This window comes from Genypterus blacodes, unplaced genomic scaffold, assembly GCF_046128005.1.
Source record: "Genypterus blacodes isolate CSIRO-AG114 ecotype Tasmania unplaced genomic scaffold, CSIRO-AGI_Gbla_v1 ptg000112l_1, whole genome shotgun sequence".
Taxonomy (NCBI): Eukaryota; Metazoa; Chordata; class Actinopteri; order Ophidiiformes; family Ophidiidae; genus Genypterus; species Genypterus blacodes.
Window position 1 is genome coordinate 1657545 of NW_027466916.1, and position 24956 is coordinate 1682500.

Below are 24956 nucleotides of genomic sequence, written 5' to 3' on the forward strand. Positions count from 1 at the left end.
TCTTTAAAGTTAACTGATGCTATATGTGAGATGCTTCATGATCTGGGTCATGTTATACACCGAGCTGATAAGTCCCATCATGCATTGCTGCCTTACAGCTCTGTGGCTGCACTCACCGACTGCATGAGGAGTAAAACGCTGGCCAAGTTCTTTCGAGACCGTCAGGCGGCTCTGAAGCGATCGCTCCCTCTGGGCTCCTACCTGCTCAAACCGGTGCAGAGGATCCTGAAGTACCACCTGCTGCTTCAGGTATTAACCCTTTCACTCACCAAAATCAGGCCACCAAGTGTAGGTGCCATGCGTTTACAGTTGCTTACTTACTGGTCTGTGTCATAAAGGTTTCAGAAAGACAGGTTTATGCTTTCTTGTGTTTTTATTTTGTAGGAAATTGCGAAACACTTTGACCCGGATGAGAGCGGCTATGAAGTTGTTCAAGAGGCCATAGACACCATGACCGGAGTGGCCTGGTACATTAATGACATGAAGAGGAAACACGAACACGCAGTCAGAGTGCAGGTCAGCTTCACTTACCACACACACACACACACACACACACACACACACACACACACACACACACACACACACACACACACACACACACACACACACACACACACACACATTAGCAGGCTTCAGCGCCAGCAAAAATGTCTTAGCTCTCTCTCTGAGTTGCCTCCCTCTACCTCCCTGCTTCTCCAGCTGCTCCTGCTGGGCCCGGATTATTTCCCTCATTGATTTATTTATTACATTTGCTTTTGCTCACTAAGGCGACCCCATTGTGACTCACATCTCTGTCGCTGTGTAAATACTTAAAAGCTCAAAGTATTGAAAGAGACGTCACCCAAAGTAAATCCATGAACCTTCACGGCTCGGTATTGACCCGCTCGTTCTCCAGCTGAGTGTTAAAAGTGAATTCTAAAGGTTTTTAATGATTTCCCTGCTTTGAGTGATTGTTAAGTTCAGCTTCCTGGTCTCTTTTGCACTGGTGTGTTCTATAAAAACCGAGCTCTGGCTTCCTTTCATGATGGAGAAATGTGGCTGACAGCACCGGGCGCTCCTGTGCGCTTTCATGTGCCTCTGCAGGAGATCCAGTCTCTTCTGATCAACTGGAAGGGTCCTGACCTGACCACCTATGGAGAGCTGGTGCTGGAGGGCACATTTCATGTCCAGCGGGCCAAGAACACTCGTACGCTCTTCCTCTTCGAGAGGATGCTCCTCATTACCAAGAAACGAGGGGAACATTACGTCTACAAGACCCACATCTTGGTATGGAGCTGACACTTTTGATTGATTTAGTGATTTAATGAGAAAATGTAGGAAGAAGGAGGAAGTGAAGAGACGAGCTTTAAAGAAAATGAGATTAAAAATGTTTCTTTAATGATGAGAGATTTATATCCTAAAGACATGTGTAATAGTAATGAAGGTGAGTGCTATTAATCAACGCACGCCTCTATAACATCACTGCATTGACTGTGGTTGCAGTGTTCCACCCTCATGCTGCTCGACAGTGCTAAGGATCCCCTCCTCTTCAGCGTTATCCACTTCAAGCATCCCAAGCAGCCGCACACAGTGCAGGTAAAGGTGACATCATCCTTCACAAACACTGCAGGGCCTCTGGTGTAGGCCTCTGTGTGTGTGAGTGTGTTACATGATGGGAGTGACTCTTGACTAAATGACAAAGTGCTTGTTGTTCCAGGCCAAGTCTATGGAGGAGAAGCGTCTGTGGGCTCATCACATCAAGAGGCTCATCCTGGAGAATCACAGCACCATCGTGCCACAGAGGGTAAACATGGCAGAATCTCACCAGTGAATTTCATCTCAGCTCCTGAGGAATGACTCAATAATAATAATAATTTTGTCCCGACTTCTCTTTCCCAGGCAAAAGAAGCCATCATGGAGAATTCCCTCTGTAAGTGTTACCAGATGATGAATTTTCAGTAGGAAATATGGAATGCATTTTAATTTAGAGGGGGCGGGGGAGGTGGTGGAGGTGTGTGTGTGTAGCCTGCAGCCCATCTATCAACTCAGAAAGATTAGTGTGTGTAATTGGGATTCCTTCTGGGCTGCACAGATCCAGGGAGGTACCGCTACAGCCCTGAGAGGCTGAAGAGAACCGAGTCCTGCAAAACACAAAACTTCCATCTCGGGGGACGGAATGGACGCCGGAGATCAGGTAAAGACCCCGACAACACATAAACACATAATTATAAAAGGAATATTTGCTTATTGTTGGTGTTGGATCACAATTTGACGGCTGCTTGTTTGCTCTTTGCCCATTTCAGAGCCTGCAAAACAGAGCACAAGGAACACCAAAGGTCGGTGCATTATAAGTCCATTCATTAGCTTTGGGTGCGTTAGATAAATATTCCGATTGCGGTCCGGTCCGGTGGCCCCGCCCCCCCCCCCCCATAGCCCCCAACCAAGGTGACTTCAGGTCTGTCAGATCAGAGCGTTCCTCGTCTCCACTGCATTTCTTCTGCTTTGTTCTCCCTCAAAGACACCTGGAAAACACATCAAAAGACACACACACGCACACGCACGCACACGCACACATGCACTCCCACTCGGCAGGCCTCACCCACAATGGAGTTAATTATATGTCACATTGGTAGCAGAGCTTTGACATGCACGAGCCCTTTTCAATAGTCGGCCTCAGCCTCGCCTTCAGATCCGCGCGTCTTCCTGCTCTCATCTGTTGTAATTGGCTGTTATGAAAGAGAAACAGCTCTGTGTTCTCGTCCCCGGCTCTCCTTTGCTCCCAGCGCAGATCCATTTTTCAAACCGATGTAATGGAGGAGCAATTTTCATGTCAACCTTTCCCCATCCTGCCGAGGCAGTAGGTCATCATATCCTGGGCTAATTGTATCAGGGCCAGTTAGAGCCTCCGAGAGGAAGAGGTTTCTAATTGGTCCTTATCTGATCACGAGTCCTCCCTGCAGTCTGAGCCAGACTCGCCTCGCCGCTGCCTCGCCGAGTCACGTTCGGCCGAGGCAGAGGCCGAGCGAGATCGACACGATGTTGACACACGGTGTTGTTGTTTTAAGTGTCACTGATGTTCTCATTTGTTCTCTCCTCCTCCTCTTCCTCCTGTCCTGGTTTCTCCTCACACAGCTGTCATGAAGGTAAGCAACTGGAATCCCAAAATGCACTGAAGTGTGTTTTCTCCCAGAGCAGCAGTTAATTTGGTTGAGTGTGCAGAGGTGAGATATGGTTCATCCAGCTTTGCCTCAGCAGTTCAGATTCGCATTCTCATTATAAAACAACTCCAAAAAAAGCTCCAGATTAATCCTTAAAGAGCGTCATTGTGCTTTTACTTTGACTCGGCAGGGATTACAAAACCATATCTCACCCCGAGCCACCGCAGCTTTCTGATGATTCCAACACATTTTACAATTCTGCAGTCGCAATCACAACACTGCTGCAGCGCTGCGGGCCGTGCAGTAATGAACCACATGTTTGTGACTTCACGCTACAGCATGCAGACAGTGAGGGGGCTCTGCTGGGGGGCAGGCGCTCCCTTCAGCCGGCCACTAGGGGCAGCACACTGGCCTGCGGTCTAGATGAGCCCCAGGCTGAGAGTCCATGTGTGGAGGATCTAAGGCCCAGAGGGGAGTCTCTGGAGCAGCTAAGTCCTACTGACAGCGACCCCAAACTGGGCCCCTCGCCCGGTGAGGGGGGGCCGGGGGTGGACAAGGCAGAGGAGGCAAAGGCCGAGGAGCAGGAGGAGGAGGAGGAGGAAGAGAGTTACAAGGAGGATATACTGATGGGAGACGACCAGGTAGCTGACTTTGCCAGCTCAGTGCTGGCAGCCATCTCCTGCTGGCACTATAGAGCCAGAGCTTTGCTTTCCACTCATTTCACAACGGTGAGGCTCTCTGCCATCTGGGTTTCCCCGTTCCAACCTCGTTCCACCGGCTTACCGACACTCTCGTTCTCCCACGCTTGCCGTCTCTCTCCCCACTCTTCCAAATCAGAATCCACTAATATCTGCTTCCGTCCGCCGTGTCCGCCTCACCTGGTTCTAACGCCTGCATGGACTAAAGGTCTGCCAGCCTGCTAACAGTGGCCTGAGCCACCTGATCACCTGGTCTCTAATGAAACTCCATGCATGTGACGGTGTTTGCTTGAGTTGTTGTGATTTGTAGTTTGTGCATGTTGTCCTGTGAGCCTGTCTGTCTGTGTTCAGGTCCCGATGGAATCACTGATTATTCTAAACATGATTTATGTAGATATTTCCCCTGGATGCTGTAAATCTAAATGAATACTCTGACCTGTAGAAGTGAAGGCTGTGTGTGCAGCAGCAGCAGCAGCAGCAGCAGAGGCTTCATGCACCCTGCTGAATGCTGTTTGGCATCAAAGGTTAATGTGTGCATCTCATTAAATGATCATTAGAAGAGCCAGAGCTTTGATAATTATATTTCCCCTCTGCAGTTTGATCATCACAAACCTTTGTTGAGGCTAATTGTTATAACAATAGTGTTTCTGAATATGAATGAATACATGAGGAGAAAGACTCATTATAAATGTGGAGTGAGTTTTTAAAGGTGACCTGAACACACACACACACACACACACACACACACACTCAAACAGTTTGTCCACTGACTCTGATTTCCCAAAGATGATTCAGAATAAAAACCCTTTCATGTGACTTCGTTCTCTTTCAGGCGGATCAGAACAGAGAAGCTGCTGAAGTCCAAACTACGGCCATGGAGGAGGAAGAAGCTCTCTGCCAGGAGGAGGAGGAGGAGGAGGAGCTCAGGGAGCAGGTGGAGAAAGAAGCAGTCAGCACACAGGTACATAAGGGTGTGTGTGTGTGTGTGTGTGTGTGTGTGTGTGTGTGTGTGTGTGTGTGTGTGTGTGTGTGTGTGTGTGCGCGCACACACGTTTACAGGCCTCTACAGCAGGTTCAGTTCACTTAAACTGTGTCACACACGTCCAGCCGCTGCTCTGCCCTCAGGCCTGCACGCACACACGCACACACACATCTGTATGCAGTTATTGAATGACATTGTTTCAGCGTTAATGTCATCTCTCTGTAAACGAAGGCGAGGTAATTCCACTCTGCAGGATGTTAACAGATAAGTCTTGTAATTCCCAGCAGACCTTTGCCGTCAGCCTCTCATCCTTCTCAGGACCGTTTGATTCACGCCATCGGCTCTGTTCACGGCCGCTGTTTGTATTTGTATTCCTGTAAATTAAATTGCTGCGTGCACAGGTTTGTGTCCTGTGGTCAGCACACACACACACACACACACACACACACACACACAGAGGCAACATTTGATTTGGGGGCCAGGAGCTGTTCTTACCTGATTCTGCTCTTTATTTAACAAGACAGTTTCTGCATCCCAGCAAAATCTGTCCCGTTTGTTATTCTCCCGTCTCTTATCTCCGCCCCGCAGCTCACAAATGCTCTGTTTGCCAGAGTCCAGCTGAGCAGGGAATGAGTTTAGATTAATGGCCGGCCAGGGCGACATCAGCATTATGAACGCTGTTAGAGGAACACACACCATCACATTTGTTGCTTAACCTGCCAAGAGTAAAGCAAACGATCCAGCCAGGGGTTATGAGCTATAAAGCTGGGAATGGGATCAAAGTGTCTCTGTAATTTGAATATACTTTGATATTGAACCTGGAATGTCAGGATGAAGAAGCTTCAGAGGGCAGCACAGGATGTAAAGCATGGACCATAAAGTGTGGAGGCTTTAGATTAAAATGCTTAGTTGGCTTTGGATCGGTCCATTAGGTTAACGGCAGAGGGGCTGGTGGTCGTTAGCCGCTCATCACGGCTCTATTACTGATGCTCGTCCCTCTGTCCCGTTTCAGGTCGATGTAGGTGAGCCGTCTCCTCCAGACTGTGTCCCTCCAGCAGAAACCAAAGATCAACCGGAGGAGCGGTACTCCCAAAGCCCCGCCTCTCCCATCTCCTCTTCCCAAAGCCAAGGAGATGAATCCCCAGAGCCGGAGGAAGCTTCATCCAAAGAGACTGGAGACGAGGAAGGAGAGAGCGACTCCTCTGGTCTGCAGGTGGAGGACACCAGCACTCTGACCAACGAGGAGCTCTCAGAGGAGGAAGAGGAGATGTTTTCAGGCAACAAAAGCATCTTACCTTCCTCGGTGTTGGACCAGGCAGGTGTGATTGCTGAGCACTTTATTAGCAGCTTGTCCCGGCGGAGCAGCCTGGTTTCAGAGGAGATGCGGTCCCTGGCCTGCCCCTCCCCCACAACGGACAACGAGGTGTTTGAGAAGAAGCCAGAAGCGTCGGACAGCTCCTTCCCAGAACTCCAGGTGACCCGAGAGGCCGACCTGTCAGCGACCCCTCACCAGCCTGTACCAGACGCTCTGGAGGAAGTAGAGCGCAGGTCCACTCTGTCTAAGCAGGACCAGATCCTCATCCACAAGATCAGGAGGTACTACGAGCACGCAGAGGACCAAGACGCAAACTTCAGCATCAAGCGCAGGGAAAGCCTCTCGTACATCCCAGCAGGTCTGGTGAGACACCTGAGCCGGCAGCTGGACAGCATCCCTCAGGAACCGGCCGGCCCCGTCAGCAGGAGGAGCCCGTCTTCAAACCGACCCACTTCCTGGTCCGTGTTCGACCTGCCCGGCTTAGAAAAGAGTCAGAACACTCAAACTGATATCAGTGAACCTCAGAGATCAGTGGAGGCCAAAGCCAGATCCCAGAGTCTCAGCGAGGCCTCTCCAGCTGATGAAGACTTCAGACCCTCGTCAGAGATGCTCAAAATCTGGCAAGACATAGAAAAGGAAATGGAAGTAAGTAAAGACATTGAGGAGAGTCGAGAAGTCCAGCAGGTGGAAGAGGAGAAACTGCAGGACTCAAGTTTTGATGTAGCAGAAGAAGAAGAGGACGTCAGCTTAGATATGTCAGAGATAAAGACCAGTGAGGAGCCAACACAGAGTGTAGAAGAGCCAGAACTCAGCACCGGCTCAGCCCCCACAACCCCCACAGCACAGGGGGGGTCTGACCTGGACTCAAAGTCCTGTAACACTACAGAGCCCCACGAGAGGAGTCGAGCCACCGGGTCCCCGCTTCCAAAGATGATCAACTTCCGATCGAGTATGGATGAGGATCAGATCGTACAAGATATGGGGAAGGTGAAGAGCAAGGTGTTCCAGCTGGCACGTCAGTACAGCCAGCGCATCAAAAACAACAGACCTGTGGTCAGGCAGAGGAGCAGAGAAACCACGAGTCAGCAGGTCTCCAGGAACATGCCAGCCCTGCAGGAGGAGAGGCCACAGCGGAGGAACAAGGGTAGATAAGGCCCCTAACTTTACATTAACTTAAGGCTTTATTTAGCTCTTTAAGTGCTGACATTAATGTGCTGTCTGTGTGTTGTCTGTGTGTGTGTGTGTGTGTGTGTGTGTGTGTGTGTGCATGCAGGTAAAGCTGCCCTGAGGTTGGCCTTGAACACGTATGATCATGCCATCATTCATGAAGTGCGTTCTCCGAGTCCAGTGCCGACCCCCAGCTCTGGATCCAGCTCCCAGGCCACATGTCCCTTCCCACAGAGTCCACAGTCTGAGACGTTCCACTGGCCTGATGTTCAGGAGCTGCGCTCCAAGTACACCCCCCCGATCCTAGACCCAGTCAGTCCTTCTACCTCCAAACTCCCCCACAGCTGCACAGTCCCAGTGAGGCTGCAGGACTGCTGCACTAACGGGTACAGCAGCTGTGAACGTAACGGCTGCTCAGACGGCTACGGCAGCTCCTCGGACCTCCATAGAGCTCAGACAGACTCTACTGAGACCCCGTCTGACATGGTTCACAACAGAAGGAGTCCTGCGGTGGAGGACTGGCTCCAGCTCCAGACCCAGCCCCAGCTCCAGCCCCTGCTGTGCAGGTGGAGCTCCCTGGATCACATGCTGGGGTCACATCCCCTTCATGAAGTACAGAACCTCCAGGAACCTGTGAGGACAGCTGGTCAGGTATCTGTGATGAAACTCCATGACAGGGACCACCACCTCCTCCAGGAGGGTCTGGACTGTACAACCAAGAGGATGGAGAGTAAGATCGTGAGGAACTTACGGGAGAAGTTCCAGAGCCTAAGCTCCAGCTCATGAACTCTTTTAAAATTGTGAAATATGTTTATTATTATGAGGAAATATGCTTTGTGTTCCTGACCCTCATGGTCTGAACATGGAGAACCAGAGCCTACAAAAGAATTTGATTGAGAAGAATTTGTTGTTTTTCATCTGCACAATGTTTTTGAATGGTATGATCTAATGAGCACTGGGTGGTTCTGTGTGTGTGTGTGTGTTTGTGTGTGTGTGTGTGTGTGTGTGTGTGAGTGATAGTAAAGGGATGTTGTGGTTCATCCAGGTCATGAGGGGACGGACAGCATATTACCTGGAAACATGAAAACATCAACATTTGTCTGCACTGTGTAAACATGATGTGTATCAAGCTCAAGTGGCTGTGTTGTGTATCGCAGGAGATCATTTGAAGAGATTAGATCGGATCCCACTCACTATCGATGATGTCGCTCTAATCACAGCAGCACTGTTACCATGTACACATGTCAGAGGAAAGGACCTTAACACACACAGGTCTCGTCCCAGTTTGACCTCAGACCAAAGACGTTTCCTTTCCTCCTTCCTTCACTATTAACTGATGATGTCACCGCTTTAACTCACTTCCACGTCTACTGTAGCTGCTTTGTTTTCACAGATCACTGGAGCTTTACGTTTCTCAATACTGTGTATATTTTGGATAATCTTATTTATAATTCTGTATATTTAGGAGAGATTAGCTTCATGTACATACTGACATACAGCTGCATCTGTTTGACTTTCCCATTCCAGAAAATGAGTAGAATATTGTTTCATACTTGAAGTTTTTTCTATATTTTCAATAAAAACAATAATGTTAATTGCTCATAGGTTGTGTGTTCACCCTGACATCTTCCTATAGACCATCTAACATGCAGAACACATGAAGCTACCGGCCAAAAATAAATAATTTATACAGTTTATTAATTTTAAATGACTATTACTTATTACAAAAAGAGAATTGACCCATTTTAATACCCTGTACTCACCGAGGGAATATACAAGTGCTTAATCTTTAACTTTTACAATATTTTAATAAGCTTTGGACAGAGGTTTTGTTTTTTTTCAGCTCCGTTATGGAAATAAAGGAGGATCGGGTTTATTTGATTGCTGCATGCTAAATGAAGCACATGGAATGAATCTTGTTAACATGATGATTTGGCCTCTAGAGACGCAGGATCGAATGACATGTAATGAAATTTACTGCAAAGCTCTGCTTGCCTCTCAACGGGGACTTATTGATGTAATTGTGCCTCTTGGTGCCTCTTGGTGCCTCATGGTGCCTGTGGAGCAGACGGACGAAATGAAACTCGTGTAATGCAAACTCAAAGTAATACGTTTCCCTGACAAGTTTGAGTTTTAATTTGGATTTGCAGCCACGTTGAATAAGTCTTCAATCATTTGTGTTTGGTTATTTGAAGTGACTGCGCGGCGGCGGCGACACTTTGCGCCTCCGGTTAGTTTGCAAAATAATGAGACCGAGCCGCTGAAATGAATCTCGGCTTCAGAAATAAAGTCAAGTCGTTTAAAACTAGACAACCCTAAACCGGATGCCACCTTCACAATAAGAGCATCAGATACGGTCATTCCAGTACGGGCTTTTATTTTGAATGACCGAGTAGAAGTGATGTGTTGTTCCTTCCGCAGGCTTGACGCTGATGGTAAATACCGAGCAGCTGAGTGGCGCTCAGGGCGCATTTGGACGCGGACACTTCAACCAGATGCCCGCAACATCACGTTTCCTTTGCTGCAGAATAACATAACCGTCTGTTTTAGTTTATCGGATAGTTGCAGATTCTTGACCTGTTTTCTTTCTTAAATGAAGAATGGGCTGTGCGATATCAGGTCTGGCAGGAAAAGCGGAGTTTGGAGAGAGAAACACTGAGGATGATGCTGCCGCCGCCGCCGCCGCTGCGCGTCCCCGAGAGGATCAGATCCTGATGATCAAAGACTCGTGGAAAGTTATCCGTGACGACATCGCCAAAGTTGGAATCATTATGTTCGTCAGGTGAGATATAACCTTGTCAATTCTGTCAAAACAAAGTAATCACAGAATATGGAACGTCACAAGCACAAGAATGTTTTATTACAGGAATTATAGCGGCACTCAAGTAGAGTAAAGTAGTAAAATACCGTTTAAATGTCACCAAGAGAGGTCGATAGAAATTTTATTTTGAAAAATATGTTTGTAGTTTAACAAACAGGTTGTATTGCGCAATCGTATCCAAAGTAAGTTTTCATTAAATCTTCCTCTAGATTATGAAAGTACAATATCAGGACCAAATCACAGTTGGGTTCTGTGTGTGTGTGTGTGTGTGTGTGTGTGTGTGTGTGTGTGTGTGTGTGTGTGTGTGTGTGTGTGTGTGTGTGTGTGTGTGTGTTGACCCGCTGGTGGCTCTGCAGGCAAGCGGGGGTGTAACATGGTTTGGTCCCAGGCAGGGGGGGGGGGGGGTCTCATGGGGGAAACGCTGATTCAATGTGAAGATGACACAGTGCTGAAGAAGACTACTGCACACACACACATCCCTCCACCTCTTTGCAGGCAGCTTAGCCCCGACAGCTCTGAGCAGACGAGCTCTCATCCCTCCATCCCTCAGTCCTATCACATCACATCACATCTTAGCAACATTATATAATAAACAGCTTCAGGTCTCATATTGCAGTCATCAGCCATCAGGAAAATGCTTCTTATCACTGATGATGATGATGGTGATGGCGCCCTCCAGAACACCATCTTTGTCCTGCAGCGTGGACGGTAACAAACGAAGGAACACGGTGATCAGACATCAGACTGGAGCGAGTGGAGGCTGTGAGTGTCCGTTGCTCTGGTGACCCGAGCAGCTGAGGAGCCTGACCTCTGCATGTGGAGCTTGGGCCTCCTTCAGATGAAGACAACATGTCCCCTTGTTCCATGAATACAGCTGTTGTCTTTAATTCTTTGCATTGCCTTTGTCACAGTCCTGCTCCGGTCTCATCAGAATCAGGTTAGAACTTTTTAAATAATCCGGCTGTAATCAAACAAACGAACACAACAAAGGGCTCACAGGAGAATGAAGCCTGCAGCCACCAGAGTGTGAGAGGCGGGAGTGAAAACGAGAATCTCTCCCTTATTCTGGACTTGTAAAAGCCTGCAGAGGCCTGGATGTCAGAACCACACAGACTTTGTCTTTGTCCACAGCGTGCCGTCCACACCATTTCATATTCCAGCAGACCTGCAGTATTCTCTGCCGGTCAAAAAGCCTCTGATGCTTTTCACAGCAGCCATTAACAAGGACAGCACTTGCGTCACACCTCTCCTGACACCTCTAATTCATGTATCCATCAGGGAGGGCAGCATGATATGGACATCTAATGCATTTATTCATAAGGGCTCTGGCCTGTAGTTTCAGGACTGACAACATGAAGAGCTCATCACAAAGAGCTGCAGTCTGTCTCATAGACCAGTGTTTACATTTCCGTCTACTAAAACCATGTTAGTTCAGTGTTCTCACACTTTAACATCACAGCTCAACCATTCACCCACACCATCATTGGGCTTCCTCACGTCTCCCCTCACAACACAGACTGAGGAAGCACAGCGTCCATCCATCCTGTTTCTGAGGAGGCGACTCTGTGTTCTCCCCTAACAACACGCCCCTGGTTGATGTCTGAGGCTCTCTGGTTGGACGGCAGCACGCTTGAACTCTGCGGTAAAGGGAAAGTGACAAGACGCCTGTGAGAGAGCAGGACCCCTCCTCACACCTCGGGGGAGGAGAGGATATGGATCGTTGGACTGACAAAGTCACACATCTACAGTGTGCACGGTGCTGATTGCGGCTGTTTGCTATAAAAAAAAAAGAAGAAGAAAACAAGCGGTAATGACTGGAAGGACATGATGGATCAGAAAGGCACAATCAGATCTCTATTCACAGAGAGGAGAGGGAAGGATGGAGGGAGGATGAGATAGATTGGCAATTACTATCTGGGTAAGCTGACCTGAATTGTGTCTTGCAGACTGACTCACACACGTGTGTTAGACAGTGTGTGTCCACAGTGAAGCGCCTCATGTTGGGTTACTGTAGGTCGGGAAATTGGTATAATTGGAACGCTTGTTTAAGGTCTGAGGATAGGAGTAAGACACCAACCAGAGACTAACACACACATGGCTTCTTCCTCTTCCTTGTTGTGATGGCGACAGGTTATTTGAGACCCATCCGGAATGCAAGGACGTCTTCTTCCTGTTCCGAGACGTGGAGGACCTGGAGAGGCTGCGGACCAGCAGGGAGCTCCGGGCACACGGCCTGCGGTGGGTCACCAAGCAACCCCCCACACACACACACACCCTGCAACTACACTAACAACCACACAGCAGGGAGGGGAGTCAGGGAGAGAGGAAGCATCAACAATCATCTCGTTTCAGTGGTGGTGTCTTGTCTGTGACTGTTCCATGCGGTGCAGAGACCCTGAGCTAAGTAGCATCCATCACAGGCACTAGTGTGTGTTGTGTTATGCGTCAAGCCTGTTTGTGTTCCTCCACACAAGGCCAACAGAGGCAATTACAGCCTGAGGACAGCCGACTGGCGTGGCACGGCAGCAGCTACGTTCCGTGGAGCAGCACCAAGCGGCTGCTCTCAAAAAGTGTGTGATGAGGCCAAATGGCCCTCCAGCCGCTCTCAGGGACATTAGAACAAATGTCCGCCGAGGCAGCTGGGCAGGAGACAGAGCAGGAGAGAGATAAACACACTGTAACCCTTTGTTCCATATTCATCTTCAACACTGTCACGCACCTAACGCCACACACACACACACACACACACACCTGAGAGTGAGAGAGGAAACTGAGCCGATGACGTTTGTGTCAGTGTACAAATGTCAACATCCTCTCATCACACATTACTTCTACCAGTAGAGGGTCACCTAATACTAATTCAGTCATCATCAGGCTGGAGCTTATCCTGGGTCCTCTCTGTTCTCTCTTTCAGGGTGATGTCGTTCATTGAGAAAAGCGTAGCTCGACTGGACCAGCTGGAGCGACTGGAGGCTCTGGCTCTGGAGCTGGGAAAGAGCCACTATCATTACAACGCACCGCCTCAATACTACGGTGTAAGAGCCTGACACACACACACACACACACACACACATATCATGTCGCTAAATACGGACGGTGTTTGTTCTCCAGTACGTAGGCACTGAGTTCATCTGTGCTGTGCAGCCCATCCTGAAGGAGAGATGGACATCTGACCTGGAGGAGGCATGGAAGGTAAGGAGGTCCTTCAGCTTGCTCCCTATGACCCCTCGTCTCCTCCCTCCAGTGTTAATCACAGACCTTTCAGGCAGCACGTGCTGGGTAAACACTCTGTATGGGGCTTGATGTGTAAGCCGTCGCCACACGGATTTGACTGATGCCAAACTGTACGTCTCACTGAAGCATGAGGGAGCACGCTGAGAGGACGGGACACGGCTGCGTCACATCGCATTCACGTCAAGATCCCTCACGTTATTAACGCTCACAGACTCAAACGCTGGTTTTTATCATATAGATGTGTCGCTCCTGTGTGTTCAGAGGAATCAAGCCCAGATTGATGATGACAGAGGGACTCAAAGTGGGGATCAAACACCTGCGGGAGGAGGAAGTGGTTTATGAGCTGAAGCGTCACTAATCTAGTGAATTATCCCTCCGAGTCTTAGGGGATGTGATCCAAACAGCAGGTCTGCAGACTCACATTCCATTCTTAAATCAGATCTATATTCATGTCTGTACACAATTTACACATCTACTACAAGCACACACACACACACACACACACACACGCACACACCTCTACTGCCATCTAGCGGCTGAATGTCCATTCCACTCAAACTCTGACCTACTTCACTTCTGTTCACCTCTTTCTGGATCAGGGCTCAGCTGTTGTATTTATTAATTTATGAAAAGATTGATTTGCTTTATCTCTGCACTTGGCATCATCTTACCGGTTCTAACTGGTTCTTCCTGGTTCTCCCCGGTTTATTTCCTGCATCTTTCCGTCTCTTCAGTCTCTTTCTTCATGTTCTGGCCTGTAAAGCCATCTGAGTCATTCTATGAGATACAGGACAAACACCAATAACCTGTCTCTGTGATCCAGACGATGTTCCTCTACGTGACCAGTCTGATGAAGCGAGGCTACCAGGAGGAGAGCAGCCGACAGCGCCACCTGGCGGCCTCCCCGAAGGACAGACCAGACAAGAGGAGCACAGCGTTATGAGTGTGTGAAGCAGCTCAGCAGCTCGTGTGTTGTATATAATGTATTTATTGTTTCATTTTCTACATTGCTCAAGTTTCCCAGTCATCGTTTGCAATTTTATTGGAATGAATATAAATGAAGTCACTTTAAAAGAAATGCATTTTTGCTGATTATTTCTCTGTGATGTAATCCACACACACACACACACTCACAAAGTCACATTCTAGCATTTCCAACACCTTGCTGCTATGTTAAATTAAGTATTTATATACAGTGTTACTATTAAAAAGGATTGTTTCCCTTCATCATATTAAATCAGATGTTACTGTGCCAGTTCCAACCAAAATAATGTTTGGTGAAAACATTCGTACGTCTCGTTCAGCATCTTGTTCAACAAGGTTCTCTAGGAGTCCCACGGGTGAAACAGCAACAGTCTGATTCCTTGATGACCACACGACCATCCAGATCCACGAGCCACAAGAGAACCTTCTCAAAGGCAGCAAGGACAACTGGAGATCAGTCCCCTGGATCGTCTCCTCTCCAGCAGCAGGTATTAAACTCTGTCAGCTGTTGTAGTGGCACCTGGAAATCCGTTTATTCTTCTTAAATGAAAAAGATCTCTACTGGTGATTTAATGTCATTTATTGGCGTAGCAACAATAGACAAAAATAGCTTTAAAAAGTAAAGTTCTATTCCAAATTGAACTTCAGGAGTACAGAGAATCATGATCTCTAATGAGGCTGAAACATGTGACAGAAGAGTGAAGCTCCAGTGTCTCTGGGTGGTGTGTGAGCTTGTCAGGATGGTTGTATACGGCACAGCGTGGTTAATCCCCTGCATTAGCTTCATATGGCTCATGTGGTCCAGCATCTCCACATGTTCAGGCCTCTGTCTGATCTAACACTGCAGTATCCTGGTCTACTAGCCCTTAATATCAAAGTGACATACTGTCAGAGTGAAACCTACAAGCTGGAATGGAAGAAGGTCACACACACACACACACACACACACCCTGTAACAAATATAGATTATACAAAAATGGAACAATCTGAGCTCACAGGAGGATAAAAGCATGTAGCAGTGCTGCCAAACAGAGGGATATGTAATGATAATCTCTTAAAATGGCCTCTTAAAGTGACTGAAAACACATTAATTAAGCACTTAGACAAAGGAGAAAGTTTCCCATTGCTTATATGGCTCCTGTCCTTAAGTGAATGAGTACTAACAACTATTCCACAGACAGTTAAGACGTCATAAAGTATCCATGACTGGTTTAAATCAGTCAGGACGACACTTCCCTACAGCCTCGGCGGCCTGTTGAGGGTTATTGATTGGAATATGGCTGCGGCTGCGGCTCAGTCTTGCTTGTGTGCATCTGCGTCTTCAGAGCCCGTCTCCACCGTCTGCACGGGCAGCAGGAGCCCCAGGGCCCAGCGGCTGCCGAACACGTCCCTGAGGTTGCTCTTCCAGGGGCTGCGGTTCTCCAGCAGCTGGCCCCGCTGCATCTGGCACCAGGTCTGACCCCGGGCCACCAGCAGCACCTGCTGGCAGCAGAACCCGGCGCACACCAGGCCGATGCCGAGCCACACGTACAGCATCAGCACCAGGAAGAGCTGCAGGCCTGAGATCACACCTGAGGGGGAGGAAAGGGAAGAGATGAGGAAGTTGGCAAGTTGGAGTCTCGATGTTTCAGCTTTTAACTCGGCTCACCCATGAAGAAGTAACCGATGGAGAGCGGCAGAAGGGTCAGGAAGGTCAACGGGTTCTCAAAGGAGAGGGAGTACTCCACAGTGAGGAAGGCCACGCCCAGAACCAGGGAGTAGAGGCAGGTGCAGGACGTGTAGATGCAGAACATGATGAAGTAGCGCATGTTCTTGTTGCCGATGCAGTTCCCTGTGAAGAAGCAGTGGTGGTCCCTCTTCAGGATCACCTTCTTACACAGTTTGCAGTAGTGGCGGCCGTTGAGGAGGTAGTGGGCGTCGACTCTGTCCGAGCAGCTGGGGGAACAAACCGGGACCGCCGTCTCGTTGGCGCTCTCGGCCGGATATCTGATGGTCATGATGTAATTTCCCAAAGCGTTGAACATCAGGAAGAGGAAGACGACGGTGTGGAGCGCAGTGGACGACGGATCGGGACTCGGGAATATGGTGGGGATGAAGAGGAGGAAGTGCAGGACGAAGGTGACCGCCGTGGCCGCGAAGAAGTAAGCGGGGGCCACGGCGTTGAGGAGCCTCAGTTTGAGCATCCTGGTGAACATACCTGTGTGTGACAGCGAGCACGACATCATCATACACTGATCTGACACCTGAGGGCTTCATTGTGACCCAGATTAGAGGATCTATCTTTAGAACACAGAGGGTTTAGGATTACACATGTAGACTACAAAGCCCGAATGGAGACTCAGGTGCTTGTACACAAACATGCTACAGATGTGTGTGTGCCCCCCCCCTCTACCGGCTACAGCTGCTTCATCTCTGCCTTCATGTTCCTCCTCTTCCTCAGCCAATTACTTCATTTCCATGGCTACGCAATTAGAGAAGCTCTTACAAATCGTCCCCGGCATCATGAATACACTCACCTGCGTGCGTTTGTGTGAGTGTGTGTGTGAATGTGTGTGCGTGTCAGGAGGCGCCGCCGTCGGTCCCTTCAGCCTTCAGCACCGCCGATCGCTCATCAGGTTCATTCCAAACGACGGGACGCGACGCTATGGAGCTGCGGAGCCTTTGACGTCTTCATCCATGTCAGGGGGCGTCCGCTTCTTCTTCTACTGCCGCCTGTTGGCCCGGAAGCGTTCATTCCACCCCCCAACCCCCACCCCTCCTTTCCTGAGCACCATAATCCACAGCAGGGGGTCTTACAGTGGAAACAATTACAAACACGCACATTTGTGTTGATTGATCTCTCCTTTAATTCGGTTTATCCACATTTTTAAACAAACATTCTCGCTTTTATCAATTATATTATGAATTAAATGTCTTAAATGCACGCTTCTGTGAATAAATAGTCGTTTGACTGAGGTCATTCTATCCCCCAGACGCTCATTTTAATATATTAATTGCGGTTGTTGTCTCATTTCTGTCTGATTCTATAATAATAAATAAGCCTGGTGTGTCTGTTGTGGTTTTGCAGCATGTGAGGCGGTAAACGTTCCACCAGGGGGCGCTGCGTCCTCACGTATAGAAGCATCTCCGTCTCATTCTGCCTTCATCTCTGCCACACATCCGCGCTTCCTTCTTCCTCTCTGTCCGTATGAGCTGCCAAACTATCAACGCTCTCCATCAGCGCACAGTACATCTTGACATCATTACGTCATATTATAATGTTATAATGTGCCGCTGTTTGTCTGAATTCACGTTTCATTGTCAGAGCAGCGGGTCGACGCTCCCTTAAGCCGCGGCAGGTGTTTAGTTGTCAGACGGCCCCTGAGTGGGTGGGAGTTTCTCTTGTTTCTCGGTGTTGAAGAAAACATAGCGGCAGCATCCTCCTCTTCCTCCTCCATCTCCTCCTCCTCCTCCTCCTCCACCTTCTCCTCTTCTTCATCAGCATCACAGTCAGACGCCGCCGGCTATTGGGAAGCTTCGTCAGGTGAGCGATGTTACATTCTCAACTGGTGTAGTGTATTTAGTGTGTAAACTGCGTGTGTGTGTGTGTGTGTGTGTGTGTGTGTGTGTGTGTGTGTGTGTGTGTGTACATTAAAGGAGGTTTACTGCGCTATATGTGGCGTTTGTCAATCAAGTTGCAGAGGTGCACGTCGGTGTGTATGTGTGTGTGTGTGTGTGTGTGTGTGTGGGTGGGTGTGATGCTGCAGTGATCGAGAGGAGAGCGAGGCACCGAACTGCGTTTTCTTTCACCATTCATTCCTCAATCTGAGCCGTCGAGGCATGTGTGTGTGTGTGTGTGTGTGTGTGTGTGTGTGTGTGTGTGTGTGTGTGTGTGTGTCGCTCTGTTACGCCGCAGTGTTATGGTGTGACGGATTTATTGATTCTTCTCAGGATTCTTCTCCTGTTCTTCCTCCTGTCTGGTCATCATCATGTATTCTCTGTTTACCTTCTGCTGCTTCTAATGTGGAGCTCACATTCACCTGAGAGGAACCTTTCTAGTCCAATATGCTGCTTGTGTGTGTGTGTGTGTGTGTGTGTGTGTGTGTGTGTGTATGTGTGTGTGTGTGTGCTGTAGCTGTGGCTGTGGCTCTAACCTGCTGTGTCACACACCGCTGCTCTGTCTGAACTCAAAAGTCTCTTCATTGGTCAGTGTGTGTTTGACCTGTTGAGTCCAGAGGTTTCAGCATCATATAGCCCATGTTGTTGGTTTATCAGGTAAACAAACTCTCCTAAGGTTGTTAGTGTTGTTTTTTTGCAGTGACATAGTTTGTTTGAAGTTTCACCTTCTCTCAAACAGGACATGCCTCAGATATTGACATGATCCTTCTATGCTGGGCTCACAATTTATCAGTCAACCCTCCCTGCAGTATTTCTCACAGTAACCAGTTTCATGTTGTAATCCTGCACAAACGTCCTCATTTGACTCGTTGCTCTTTATGTAAACGAGTCTGAAAACTGGGCGGCACTGCCCTTTAAAACGCCACGAGTCCTGATGTGATGACATCACAGCGAATCACTGCAGGTCACTGACTGGGTTTAAAATGAAGTGAGTGCTTACTGGGTTAAAAGGTTCACACACACACACACACACACACACACTGACGTGACCTCTGCAACTTGATTGACAAACGCCACATATAGCGCAGTAAACCTCCTTTAATGTACACACACACACACACACACACACACACACACACACACACACACATCTGTCTGTATCAGGGCTTCACTTATCCATCCTTCTATAGAGCTTTCACAGACACGTCAAGTCATCTGAGGAGGAGGAGGAAGAGCGGCAAGTGTAGTCTCCCAAGATGAAGGAGCCACAGAGTGCAGGTCGTCCTCCACCCTCACACACACATTAATATTTCAGGGCCCTGAGCTCAGATTGAAAGCAGAGTTTGCGGTGCAGCGGAGGGACGAAGACGTCGAGCGACACAAACAGAAGAGAATCAGAGCATGTAGAGTATATAGAGCATGCATCGCCCCTCTATCCTGCTTCAGCGACGTGCGGGAACCTCACTGGTGTCGCTCTGGTACAGCACCGCCGTGCTGCTCGCACAGCATGAATGAGGTTTCACACTCCAGCCCCACACTGCTCACAGATCGCACCCAGCCAGGCTTCTTCCTGTCCACTCTCTCCCCTACAGTGAGAGAGAGAGGTGTGTGTGTGTGTGTGTGTGTGTGTGTGTGTGTGTGTGTGTGTGTGTGTGTGTGTGTGTGTGCAGTATGCATCATATGTGAGATGTAGGCTTCTTCCATGACTCATCTCTTAAACCACACGTCAAAGCCTGCAGGAGGCCGAGGAAAATGCGAGAAAGCTCTTCCTCTTCTAAACGACCACACAGGCGGTTTGCCACGAAAAAGTCCATTTGTGTTTGATTTACTGTGCAAACTCATCAGTCAGGTACAATCAGTCGGATGCTGAGTAGCGCGCCGTTACTGCTACACACACTTTATACACACATACACACACATTCAGCTGCTCAGATTGGTCACCATAAGTTTAGATCCCTGCTTCTGTTGTGTTTCCACTTCTAACATCCGATTGTGTGTCTTCCCTTTGTTTGCTGATTCAGTGTGAGGGTGTGAGGACTCATCCAACCATTCAATGATCCCACGATCCAACGATCCCACGTTTGACTTCCTGGGAAGGTTGCTGGTTCACTCGCTGTTATCAGTTCAATCGCAGCGACTTGTTTACCACAAATTGCTGCAGAGACATTTGGAGATGATTTAGATGAGATGGAAGACATCCAGACAGCCAGGAAGTAGCTTTCAGTGGAAATCTTGTAATGGAGAATCCAACACAGCAGCAAATTCATAGCTTTCATGTTGTTGTTGTTGTTGTTGTATTGTGTGCGAAACATAAATAAGCTAAAATTTCAGTATCGATGAATCAAAAACTGTTAAAACAACAACATGTGATTATTTATCTCTGTAAGAGGGACTTGAGCTCTGTGGTGACGGAGATGTGTCAGTGTGAATGTGTCGCTCAGATCGGTGCTGTGGAAGTGTGTTTGCTGTGTTTGCTGTGCGGGGCACTTTCTGGCAGGTGTGGGTGTGAAGGTAATTTACAGCCGGAGCTTCAGGTTTCCTCCAGGGCCCGTTTCTGCAGTTTTTAAGAAACTGTGGGCGTAAATGTTCCATCGCTCGGAGGGAAAGCATGTTTGTGTATAAGGGCACTTCAGAATCCACACACACACGCACACACACACGCACAGACATATTTCAATGATGCGTTGATTGAGATTGAACTGGACTGAATGTAAGTCCATGCCTTCTCCTGAGGCCAGATTGCTCCTTAATGAGGGAAAGGCCCCGTCTGCCGCCGCTCCCCTGGGGGCCCACAGAGCATGTGCAGCCAGACAGGAAGCAGGTGTGTGTGTGAGTGTATGCAGACAGTGTTCCCATCATGCTTGTGGCTCGTTCCGCCTTCAGTTTGGAGTCTAGGTGTGTGGGGGTGGGGTGCTCCGGGCAGACACACCTTGTTGATCTGTGTTTGTTTGCCAGAGAGAGTGTGTGTGTGTGTGTGTGTGTGTGTGTGTGTGTGTGTGTGAAGCAGGTGGTGAGCAGATTGTGCCTCCACCTCCTCCCTCTTCCCCTTCAGGCCGAGTCCACACCCCCGACGTTTCCATCCATCCAGAGAAGGAGAAGACACACTCACACACTCACACAGATCAAACTAAACACGAGCATGCGTTAATGAGGAAGAGGACATGTTCCTCTTTCTAATCATTGACTGCTCTAAAGACTCATAATCACTCTGGTAATCAGCTCTGGTTTGATCACTGTGAGCTACTGAAGCTGCTTTAGATTCTATATCCCTGTAGTTTGAGTTTGTTATTGAGATCTATGAGCTCTATTTCTATGTCTTACCTCGCAATATTTGGAGAGTATTACAGGGCGAGGCACGTGTGTGTGTGTGTGTGTGTGTGTGTGCTAACAGTGCAGTGAAGGCGAGAGCAGCCTTATTGTTTTATTTATGGTGATTGCGCTTCGTCCTTGGGGGCTCAAACGTTTATCTCCCCGAGACTGACAGTTTATTAGGAGCACAGGTCGACGAGTCAACGAGTGTTCAGGCTTTATTTATGGAGGCCTCACTCTCTCTGTCTCTCTCTCTGTCCCCCCCCCCCCCCCCTCACTCCCTCTCTCCCTCCTTCTCCCCCCATCTCTCTCTCTCTCGTGTGTCAGTGCTTCATATCGTGGACTCGGCCTTTGGTTTCCAGCGTGTCGATGCGTCCTGATAACTGAGCCGGCGCTGTGATTTAATGGAGCGTCAGAGTGAGGAGAGGACGCAGGCGCCCTGTGTTCTCTCGTCTCTTCCTCCCCAACATGAACACCAGCCACTGATAGCATCCAAAGTACTACTATAATGAGCAGTGATGCCAGACTGCAGTTTGGTGAAGCTTCTATTGGGTTATTACAGGTTATTGATCCTCTTAGAGGCAGTTTAATTGTTCTGCATTGCTTCTAGGATGCTTCTAGGCTCTTATTCCCACTCTCTCCCTCTCCCTCACACACACACACACACACACACGCACACACACACACATGCCTCAGCTGTTTCAGCCTTTTGTCTTCACCCCCTTCTTCCTGCTTCTTTGACTCAATCTAACTCCTGCGGCCCGTGAGATGAACAGAGAGAGAGTCAGTGTAGCATCATCAGCTGAGGAAGAGGAGTGATGAAGGCTTGAAGTATCTTCTCTCTCCACGACTTGTGTTTTTCAGATTTATTCTCTTACATCGCTTGGACGCTCTCTGAGCCGTTGCGACGCCGCCGGCTCGTCTGGGGGAAACAGAAATAGACACCATGTTGGATTTTAATGAAGCGTTCTCAGTCAGATGTTACAAACTGTGTGGAAGCGTCGAGACAGGAATTCATTTACAAGACCGAAGAAGAGAAGTAGAGAAGCAGTCGGCTCCAAAATCATCAAAAAATGGTCAAATATGAGGTTGATAACTGAATATTTGGGAAATTCTATTAGGAATCCTAGCTGTAACATTGCTTTAGTTGCCCCTAAAGAGCAACTGTTGACATCATGTTGTGCTGGTTGATCTGCTTGTTCCTGGCTCCTGACAGAAAGAGGAAATGTGTTTCAGCTGCTGGACAAACGGATAAGGAACAGATTTGTTCCATGTTTCTCCGTCCACAGGGAATCTGCTCCTCATGAGATGTTCAGGGTCCACATGTGGAGGCAGGAAAATGCTGTTGCTCAGCAGGAATGGGTTGTGTTGTGTTGTGTTGTGTTGTTGTTAGTGATGCACAACCTGGTTCCTGTTTGTTCATTGATTAGTCTGTAACAGTGCACATCCTGCAGTGTCACCCCGCCCCACACAGACACACAGGAAGTGACATCACTGACGCAGAGATAAATCATGGCGAGGCTCATGCCAGTTCAAGTTTCCTCCTTCCTCCTGCCTCCTCCTCTTCCTCACTCGTTTCTGTCTCCTGACGCTTTCCGGGGCCACTCGGCATGTTTACGAACGAGTTCTGTCGTCGCCAGTGTGCTGCTCCGTTTCCTGTTTGCTCTGTGAAGAAGCGTTCAGGCAAGGTGAGCAGCTGGAAGTCGCAGGGCCGAATTGATCGAAAAGCAGAGTGTGTGTGTGTGTGTGTGTGTGTGTTGCTGCAGGACAGATGCTCCGATTTGTGATCCTGTGGTCATGGCCGTGTAAATGATCCCATCCTGTGCACGCTGGTCTGGACAGAGGACAGACAGACACACACACACACACACACACACACACACACACACACACACACACACACACACACACACACACACACACACACACACACACACACACACACACACACACACACACACACACACACACACACACACACACACACACACACACACACACACACACACACTTCTCTCTGTGCTTTAATGAGCTGGTTAACTTATGGTCCTGTTGCATATTGGGGCCACAGTAGCTCTGTCCGCTGAGATCAATCCCTCACAATTCCACGACGTCTCCACTTCCACCTGTCAGATGGAGAAATGGACAAAGATCAATGGCTGCTAATGGACTGCCAGGGTCAATAAAGCCGCCTTTGGAAACGGCGGGGGGAGACTCTCTGCTGCAACACGCCAGCCACAAACGGTGAAGCCAGAACGCCACAGGACGACTCGGTTTGAAGTAAAAGCTGAATCTGGAAGAGAAGCTGACAAATGGGACGTCAATCAGGACAGAAGCAGGGAGACAGACAGACGGAGCTCCGTTCAGATGAGACTCATTAAGAGACACACTGGGGTGTTGATTGCAGGAGAAAGGACCTTCATCAATCTGCCTTCGTCAGCCTCATCACCTTCACCTGTTGCTGATCACCCGCCGCCTGTGAACGCACCTGGACATGATGGATGATGTCGTTCCTCCTTCAGCTGCGTTTAGTCGGTGACATTCAGGCCTGCAGGCGTTGGAACAGACAGGCGCTATGGCAACAAATGGCACAAGTCAGACCGGTTTCATCTCAGCAAACAATCAGAGACGTTTACAAAGCCGATATTGATTTTAGTGAGATTCTGTTGTGTAATAAAACGCCGGCGACTTCAATCTGTTTCACAAGAACAACAGACGGAGCAGAACGCTCTGACTCTTCCTCACTCACCCTCACCATCATCACTTCCTCTCTCTCTCTCTCTCTTCCTGTAGATATGGTCCAGTGCTGATGGCGCTCTCAGACGTGTTTGTGACGAGGGCGCCCCCTGTGGATGGCGGTGGGGGCGGCGGCGTGGAGCTGGACGTTCTGGGCTTCCTGGGCTCAACCGGGGAGGAGAACAGCACGGCAGAGAGATGCTTCCGCGCTCACTCCCGCAGCAGTGTCCTGCAGGGGCTGCCGTTCGGGGGGGTGCCTACTGTCCTCGCCATCAACGTCGTGGTCTGGATGGTACTTGCTGCACACACACACACAGAACAGAAACAGAATTGTGACTTCCTGTCCTGTGCAGCCTCTAGGGGGCGCTAACAGCAGGTTTCTGAACAGCTGTGATACGAGCTGACAGGATTCACTCAGTGTGATCTGAGGCGTGCAGCACCGTCACCATGATCCTTCACTCTTCACTCTTCATCAGCTGTTAACAGGACAACATCTTCTCCTGTAATGTGTGTGTGCTTTATGTTTGTGTGTGTGTGTGTGTGTGTGCTGTAAACATAAACATCTCCCGGATAATAACATGCTTCCTCTTCCTCTTCCCTCCTGGCTTGCTGCTGTCGGGGGGGCTTTGATCTCAGCTCCATCACTCTCAATCTGCCACCTCTGCATCTTAATTGGCTGTTTTTTCTATCGTCGCCCCGGTTGTCAAGACGACGCAGAGGGCAGGGGACTTGTCTCTTGATGACAAGCAGCAGAGTCAAATCGTGACCCCCCCTCCACCCCCCCACCCCCCCACCCCCCCCCTCGCCCCTCAGCCCCCCCTGCCCCTCCCTCTCTAGGCGACGCCTCTGCCTCAGTTCCAGCGTGGTTGGAGATAAACTGCAGGATGACACAGAGGCTCGTATTAACAGATGATTCATCCATTATCCTCCAAACACAAACGAATCAATGATCTGTGCAACCATGTCAAATATC

The 24956-nt window shown here is 49.0% G+C and overlaps 4 protein-coding genes across 6 annotated transcripts in view; 3 read left to right on the forward strand and 1 right to left on the reverse strand.

The window, feature by feature from the left end:
- Positions 1-8903, forward strand: part of LOC143009580 (pleckstrin homology domain-containing family G member 3-like) — a 30821-nt gene extending 21918 nt beyond the window's left edge. The window contains exons 7-19 of one of the 3 annotated variants that reach the window (XM_076161609.1): positions 99-249; positions 385-516; positions 1087-1269; positions 1486-1578; positions 1700-1786; positions 1882-1912; positions 2075-2176; positions 2286-2318; positions 3115-3125; positions 3479-3781; positions 4671-4799; positions 5833-7279; positions 7409-8902. In XM_076161609.1, the coding sequence (XP_076017724.1) occupies positions 99-249; positions 385-516; positions 1087-1269; positions 1486-1578; positions 1700-1786; positions 1882-1912; positions 2075-2176; positions 2286-2318; positions 3115-3125; positions 3479-3781; positions 4671-4799; positions 5833-7279; positions 7409-8088 (3382 nt within the window). In that variant the 3' untranslated portion in view covers positions 8089-8902. Of the gene's footprint in view, positions 1-98; positions 250-384; positions 517-1086; positions 1270-1485; positions 1579-1699; positions 1787-1881; positions 1913-2074; positions 2177-2285; positions 2319-3114; positions 3126-3478; positions 3869-4670; positions 4800-5832; positions 7280-7408 lie in introns of all 3 variants that reach the window. The other 2 variants (XM_076161611.1, XM_076161610.1) reach the window with 2 other exon arrangements.
- A 999-nt stretch (positions 8904-9902) lies between these two features.
- Positions 9903-14360, forward strand: xgb (x globin). Its single transcript, XM_076161753.1, has 5 exons — positions 9903-10084; positions 12254-12361; positions 13038-13158; positions 13235-13315; positions 14181-14360. Exons 1-5 carry the CDS (start codon positions 9903-9905, stop codon positions 14298-14300), a joined length of 612 nt encoding a protein of 203 aa, XP_076017868.1. The 3' UTR covers positions 14301-14360.
- Positions 14361-15634: 1274 nt separating this feature from the next.
- Positions 15635-16536, reverse strand: zdhhc22 (zDHHC palmitoyltransferase 22). Its single transcript, XM_076161499.1, has 2 exons — positions 15990-16536; positions 15635-15912 (listed from the first exon to the last, which is right to left on the reverse strand). Exons 1-2 carry the CDS (start codon positions 16534-16536, stop codon positions 15635-15637), a joined length of 825 nt encoding a protein of 274 aa, XP_076017614.1.
- Positions 16537-24056: 7520 nt separating this feature from the next.
- tmem63c (transmembrane protein 63C) overlaps positions 24057-24956 on the forward strand; it is a 10515-nt gene continuing 9615 nt past the window's right edge. Inside the window, exon 1 of the mRNA XM_076161731.1 lies at positions 24057-24275. Coding sequence (XP_076017846.1) covers positions 24057-24275 — 219 coding nt within the window. The remainder of the gene's footprint in view (positions 24276-24956) is intronic.

Excerpts from the sequence above, each read along its gene's own strand:
- zdhhc22 (XM_076161499.1), bottom strand. The coding sequence starts at position 16,536 with ATGTTCACCAGGATGCTCAAACTGAGGCTCCTCAACGCCGTGGCCCCC. Across the intron at positions 15,913-15,989 it reads CATCGGTTACTTCTTCATGG|GTGTGATCTCAGGCCTGCAG; the intron begins GTGAGCCGAGTT and ends CCTCCCCCTCAG.
- xgb (XM_076161753.1), top strand. The coding sequence starts at position 9,903 with ATGGGCTGTGCGATATCAGGTCTGGCAGGAAAAGCGGAGTTTGGAGAG. Across the intron at positions 13,159-13,234 it reads CACCGCCTCAATACTACGGT|TACGTAGGCACTGAGTTCAT; the intron begins GTAAGAGCCTGA and ends TTTGTTCTCCAG. Across the intron at positions 13,316-14,180 it reads ACCTGGAGGAGGCATGGAAG|ACGATGTTCCTCTACGTGAC; the intron begins GTAAGGAGGTCC and ends TCTGTGATCCAG.